The sequence below is a fragment of the Dipodomys merriami genome, unplaced genomic scaffold (genome assembly GCF_024711535.1).
Source record: "Dipodomys merriami isolate MVZ:Mamm:240054 unplaced genomic scaffold, mDipMer1.0.p SCAF_94, whole genome shotgun sequence".
Classification (NCBI taxonomy): Eukaryota; Metazoa; Chordata; class Mammalia; order Rodentia; family Heteromyidae; genus Dipodomys; species Dipodomys merriami.
This window is the reverse complement of record NW_027206557.1, coordinates 279,916-286,512: the sequence shown is the minus strand read 5'-3', so window position 1 is coordinate 286,512 and position 6,597 is coordinate 279,916. Positions and strand designations below refer to the sequence as shown.

General features: G+C 43.2%; 1 protein-coding gene across 1 annotated transcript in view; it reads right to left on the bottom strand.

Moving 5' to 3' along the window:
- Positions 1-4,643: 4,643 nt before the first annotated feature.
- LOC138821763 (engulfment and cell motility protein 1-like) overlaps positions 4,644-6,597 on the bottom strand; it is a 168,691-nt gene continuing 166,737 nt past the window's right edge. Inside the window, exon 14 of the mRNA XM_070014183.1 lies at positions 4,644-5,678. Coding sequence (XP_069870284.1) covers positions 5,632-5,678 — 47 coding nt within the window. The 3' untranslated portion in view covers positions 4,644-5,631. The remainder of the gene's footprint in view (positions 5,679-6,597) is intronic.

The window sequence follows — 6,597 nt, the reverse complement described above, 5'->3', positions numbered from 1 at the left end:
CCTCCAGGCAGGCTCCTCCAAGCCAGGTCACACCAGGAAATAACACTCCCCTGGGGAATGGGTAAAAATCCACCTCAGAACTGAGGCTGGAAAGCTAGATGAGGCACTATTTTCACCAAACATCTAAAAGACAAGACTCAAAAATCAAACCTGGTAGTAAACAAAAAAGCCCTTGAAAGGTGCATACCCTTATAACTCCTTTTTAATGGAAAGCTACAAAAATAAGAGACTTTGAGGGGACTTCTAAATCTGCCCTTTCCTTTGAAATGTTAAGGGGGAAAGAAGGCTGAAAATTCTCTAGGATAGAGAATAAAGAGGCCACAGTGGCAAAAGAAACTCTTGAAGGTGACCTGTTTATTGGGTAGGGCTCAGCCACCCAGAACCGTTATCCAAGAATTAGACAAGGTATAAAGTATAAAGCCTCAGTCTGGTATTGGTGATAGGCCTGAGCACTATCCCTGACCTTTTTTGCTCAAGGCTGGCTCTCTACTACTAGAACCACAGCCCCATTTCCTGACTTTTGCTGGTTAATTGGAGATGAGTCTTAGGGACTTTTTTTCTGCCTTGTGCTGATTTTGAGCTTGGATCCTTAGAGCTCAACCTCCTGAGGAGCTAGGGGGACTAAGATCTGAGGGTAGAGGTTCAAAGCCAGACTGGGAAAGAAAAGTCTGCAAGACTCTTATCTCCAATTAACCAACCAAAAGCTAGAAGTGAACCTTTGGTTCTAGTGGTAGCATGCCAGCCCTGAGCAAGCAAGCAAATACAATGGGGCCCTGAGCTCAAGTCACAGAACTGGCACACACACAAAACAAAAAACAAAAAATACACTTCCTTCCTGGAAGGTAATTGCTAAATGATTGTAAAGGAAACAGCTTCAAGACAGGAAAATACAGGCTGGAATGCCAAGTTGCTCCTCTTGCTTTTAGTTAATTTGTGGGCCCAAGAAAATAGTGCTTTTTAGCAATTTTTGTTATTAGTTAACTTTTAGTAAAGGTACTGCTAAGTGCCTGACACCGCTGAACCACTCAGGACAGACCACCCACCAGGCCACAAAGACTCCAGAGGTTTCTTCCCTCAATGAGGAAAATAACTGCTCCCTGGGGACTCTTTCTCATACTGAGATGATGACCAGCAGCCCCTGCTTTGACTATGATTGCTTTATAATTAAGCATACCTTTTACCCTCTTGCCCTAATCCTTCCTCCACTTCAACCTAAAGCTCAAGTTTTACCTGGGAAGATGGGCTGACATGTTCAGTTTCCTCTTCCTAAACCTTTCTGTGCATTTCACTATGGTAGCTTGGGGCAAGTGTCTGGACCTGAACTGTACACTGCTGGAGTTGAGCTTGGGGCCTAAGATTCAGGTTCACCTTAACCTACTTGTCACCCTTTGCTGCCCCCAGCCTCTGCCTTTACTCCAGCTTTCCACACACTCTTCTACTTGTGTTTTTTATCCTAAATACTCTCAGACTAAAATTCTTCATGAATTCAGGAAGATTGGGAGTTTATTTCCACCTCTGTAGCTAGATTACAAGCATGAGCCACTGGTGTCCAGTTCAGATTTATGTATAAATGCTAGCGCTCTACTATTTGAGTCACAGTGCCACTTCCATCTTTCTCTGCTTATGTGGTGCTGAGGAATGGTCGGAGGGCCTCATGCATGCCAGCACTCTACCACTGAGCCACCCTCCCAGCCCTCAGATGTGAGTTTTTAAATGTCATAATCAGTGAGTTCTTGTCAAATTATACCTCCCCCTTCACTCACTGATAGGGTAAATTAGACTTTGCCAGAGAACCAAGCAGATATCCAGATACAGAGAACAAAGATTTATTGTTGGGAAAGGGGCCTTCATGACCCCTTCTCACAAGGGAGGAGTGAGAAGCATCTCCGGCTATGGTCTGTGTTGACCTATATAACCTAGGAGGTTTGGGAGGGGCTAGATGGGGCTAGGAGGTGGAAATCCTAGTGTGGACATGAGGGCCAGGGGCTTCATCATGTTGGACTAGGATTTATGGCTGCTGTCCAAATAGTAGATAAGGGTCCCGCAGCTGCCCTGACCTGGAGGTCACTCTAGCGGCTCTGGTTGCCTTATATGGTGGTAGCTGCCCCAGAGAGGGGCAAGAAGTATACTAAACTATGGGAAGGTAGCTCGTTTTGCTAACACTCACTCCTGATATAAATTAGCTAAATCTCACATGTGTTGCATAGATATTCCTCAGAAATATGTAGAGATAAACTAGCATTTACTGATCAAGTGCTGAAAGCCAGCGTTGGAAAAGTATTTGGTGAGGACATTGACAGCCAACGAGCCACACCAGATCCTCTTGGGCCCCTGGCGTGCCTGGCCTTGTTCTCAGCACATACCAGGTTCCCACTGAAGGCCCCTCACTGAAGGCCTACTGACTATGCAAATGCATCATTTTCTTTCCTTATTTAGGTCCAACTTGAAGGTCATCTCCAAGAGTAACGTATCTTCCCTGCTCCTAGTAATGCCCATGCCCATCTTTGAACCTCTAGCTCACAGTGCCACTTTGATTCAGTCAGAATTGTACAATATGAAGTTATAAGAAGAAGTCAGGTTTTGTTGTTTTGATATTTGGGTTTTTTGTTGTTGTTTTTTGGTGCTGGTCCTGGGGCTTGAACTCAGGACCTGGGCGCTGTCCCCGAGCTTCTTTGGCTCAAAGCTAGTGCTCTACCACTTGAGCCACAACACCACTAACAGGTTTTTCTGAGTAATGTATTGGAGATAAAAGTCTCACAGACTTAACTGCTCAGGTCAGCTTCAAACCATGAAGCACAGATCTCAGACTCCTGAGAAGCTAAGATTACAGGCATGAGCCACCAATGTCTGGCTTGCAAAGATGGGCTTTTGATTCAATAAAAAGTATACAATATGAAGTTGTAAGATATAAAGCAAGGCAGGCGCTGATGGCCCACACCTGCAGTCCTAGCTACTCAGAAGGCTGAGAGCTGATCATAGTTTAAATCTTAGGCAGAAAAATCCAAGAGACTCTTAGCTTCAATTAAACAGCCAAAACCCAGAAGTGGAGCTTGGGCTCAACTGGTAGAGCACTAACTGTAAGCAGAAAAGGCTAGGCAAGAGCCAGAGGCTCTGAGTTCAAGCCCTAGTACCAAAGCAAAACATGGTCATGGGAAATGTGCTGTTAAGAGGACTAGTGGGGCTTCAGCTCCTCTCTGTTCTAGCTCTCCTGGCCATGTTCCACCACATGCTCCTGTCACAGGCCCAGAATCAATGAGCCAACTTACTATACACTGGAACTCTCCCCCCCTCCTCATTCTCTGTCTCTCTCCCTCCCCCACCCCCAATATTAGCTTGAACCCAGGTCTCAAGTTTGTTAGGCAGGTGCTCTACCACTTCAGCCATGGCCTTGGTAAAACTTTGGTCCTTATAAGTTGATCATCTTGGGTATTTTTTTTTATAGTTTTAGAAAGCTGAGTAATGCAAATCTTCTACTCTGCAACATTGATGAACTCACTCCAAAGGTTTGGATTTGTTTTTCGTAGATTCTTACAGATTTCCTACAAAGACAATGCAAACAGTTTTGTCACATTTGTACAGTTTGATTTCTTGACATGTTGTAGTGGCTAGGCCTATGCTAATAAAAGTGGTAAGAATGGTTGGTCATTGGCAATCCTTGCCTTGTTCCTAATCATAGGAAAACATAGCATTCAGTCATTCACCATTAAGAATGATAGCTGGCCGGGCACCAGCGGCTCACACCTGTAATCCTAACTACTCAGGAGACTGGGATCTGAGGATCACAGTTCAAAGCCGGCCCTGGCAGGAAAGTCTGGAAGACTCTTGTCTCCAATTAAGTGGTGCTGTGGCTCAAGTGGTATAGCACTTGCCTTGAGCTAAAGAGCTCAGGGACAGCGCCCAGGCTCAGAGTTCAAGCTCTATAACCAAAAAAAAAAAAAAAGAAAAAGAAAAAGAAAAAATGATAGCTGGGTACTGGTGGGTCTAATTCTACTCTAATGGCCTAATTATACTCATGAGGCTGAGATGTGAGGATCACAGTTCAAAGGTAGCCCAGAAAAACAAAGACTCTCCAATTAACCAGCAAAAAGCCAGACATAGAGGTGTGGCTCAAGTGGTAGAACACCAGCCTTAAAAAAATAAAAACAGAATATGGCTACTTTAGTTGTGGCCAAGATTGAGTGTGTGTTGTTTGTATTTATTTATTAGTACCAATACTAGGGCTTGAATTCATGGACTCAAATTCTTGCTTAGCTTTTCCCTTTAAGGGTAGAGCTCTACCACTTTAGCTATACCTTCATTTCTGCTTTTTTCTGGTTAACTGGAAATGAGTCTCATAGACTTTTCTGCCTGGACTGGGTTGGAACTGTGATCCTTGTATCTCAGCCTCCTGAGTTATAGAATTGCAGGTGTGAGCTAGTAGCTACTAGTGAAGCCAAGATTTGGTCACCAGTACTAACTTTAAATTTTGTCCTCTCCACAAATTATAGATTTCTATTTCTATAATAACCTTTACAAAATAAATAGTGGAACACTACTAATATTTCTTCCTAGTAAAATTTAAATATTTGGGAATGAGGTAGCATTTCAACTAAGAAGGGCAACGGAGGTAATAGAGAAAGGAGAGAAAATATCCTGTGTGGTTTATCATTTTTATTCCATATGTACAACCATTCCCATTCTTTACATATTGCATACATATTCTTCCACAGCAACATCCTTGTGATTATACAATGGACATGTGAATGTTCCATTAAATAGCTCAGTTAGAGTTCTAATATGAAACTTGAGTTTTAGCTGAGCAAGTGCATGATAAGTCATTCCAGGAAAGAAGGTACAAATGTCTGTGACCTTATTTGGCTTCCTAAAAAAAAATTAGCTGTCCAAAAAATTAATGAATTAAAGATATAAAACTTTTAAGTATATTTGAATGCAAATTTCTAATACGCAAGCAATAACTTTTATAAAACTAAAGCACTCGGCTGATTATTTCAAAGCTTTGCTTTAAGTCTATGAAAAGCACATCTCCAATGAAAGGATATAAAATAAGAAATGCTTCATATTTTAAACTGTAGTTATGCTCACAGCATTGGCAAAATTTAAAGTAGTAAATGTTATGTTTTCTATTAAGCATAGAAAACTTCAAGGCATAATATTTTAAATACAAACTATGTCATCATATTTTAATTTTTTTAAACAGGAAGAGTGTTTCTACAAAGATCATAGAACCAAACAATAGAAGAACAATGCTGAGGCTTATTCTGTGAGTTTCTTCCTGTTCAGAATCTCAGAGGAGGCACCCACATGGTGATGAATCCTGGAGGTGCAGTTCCAGGATGGCAGGGGGAAGTGACCAGTCCTGAGAGGTCGCCAGGCTGGCAGAGTGAAAGGTCCCAGAGATCGTGGTGGTGGCGCCTCCTTCTAACCCTGCGTTCAGCACCCCAGAGAAATGGGAGGGGAAAAACCAGTGTTTTCCCAAGCTGTGCCTCAGAGATAGTATGTATGCTGTGAGATATACGGTTCTGTAAGAGTCTATACTAATAAAATATAACAGGTGCCTTATAAATACAGCTTCGACCTAGTCACACCATGGTGAGCTACTTAAAAAGGTGATCCTGAATGTGACATCTGGGTTTATTTGAGCTCTGCCGGAGTCGATTCAGATGGAGAAGCTCCTGGGCCTGCAATATCAAGTACATACAGGTAAGCATGACAATTTTAAATATGAAATTTTAACATTCATTTTAAATAGAAGAGTGAATGTATTTCTCACCTTTTGCCTGAGGATTATTCCTGATGTCTACACAGAAATCGAACATCCAATCCTACCTCCCAACACAAATCATGAATGGGAAAACATGTGCCCCAACTTTGACCTTGGAAGGTAAGGACAGAGCGCCCCCTTGTGGATGCTCACGCTTCCACACGTCACTGTCCCAGGCTGGAAAAGTGTCAGCTGACACAGGGACCCAAAGGAGCTAAACAGTGAGAGCACCCCCACCAGGCCACTCAGGCTGAGTGACCTATCGCATCCTCCTCAGATGGAGACTGGACTCGGTGTGCCACTTGTCGTTCCCCCCCACTCCAAAATTCCTCCCCTTCACTAATGTGGACTTCAGAGAAGCGCAGACAATCCAGCTGAGCCCCAGTGGCTCATACCTATAATCCTAGCTAGTCAGGAGGCTGAGATCTGAGCATCGTGACTGGAGACAGCCCAGGCAGCCAAATCTGAGAGAATCTTACCAGTAATTGACCAGTAAATGCTAGAAATGTAGAGGGCAGGCTCAAGAGGCAAAGGGCCAGCGGTGCGTGAAAAAGCAGTGAGAGTGAGACCCTAAGTTCAAAACAAACAAACCAATTAAGATGGGTTTGATGCCTCAGTCCTTTCACCCTAGCTAACTGAGAGGCAGAGCTGAGAAGATCATAGTTGGAGGCCAGCCTCAACAAAAAATTAGTGAAACCCCATTTCAACCAATAAAAAGCTGGATGTAATGGTAAGAGCTTTTATTCCAGCCAAACAGGAAGCATAAATTGGAAGATGGAAGTTCAGGGTGGCCCAGGAACAAGCCCAAGACCCTTTCGGGAAAAATACACCCCAAA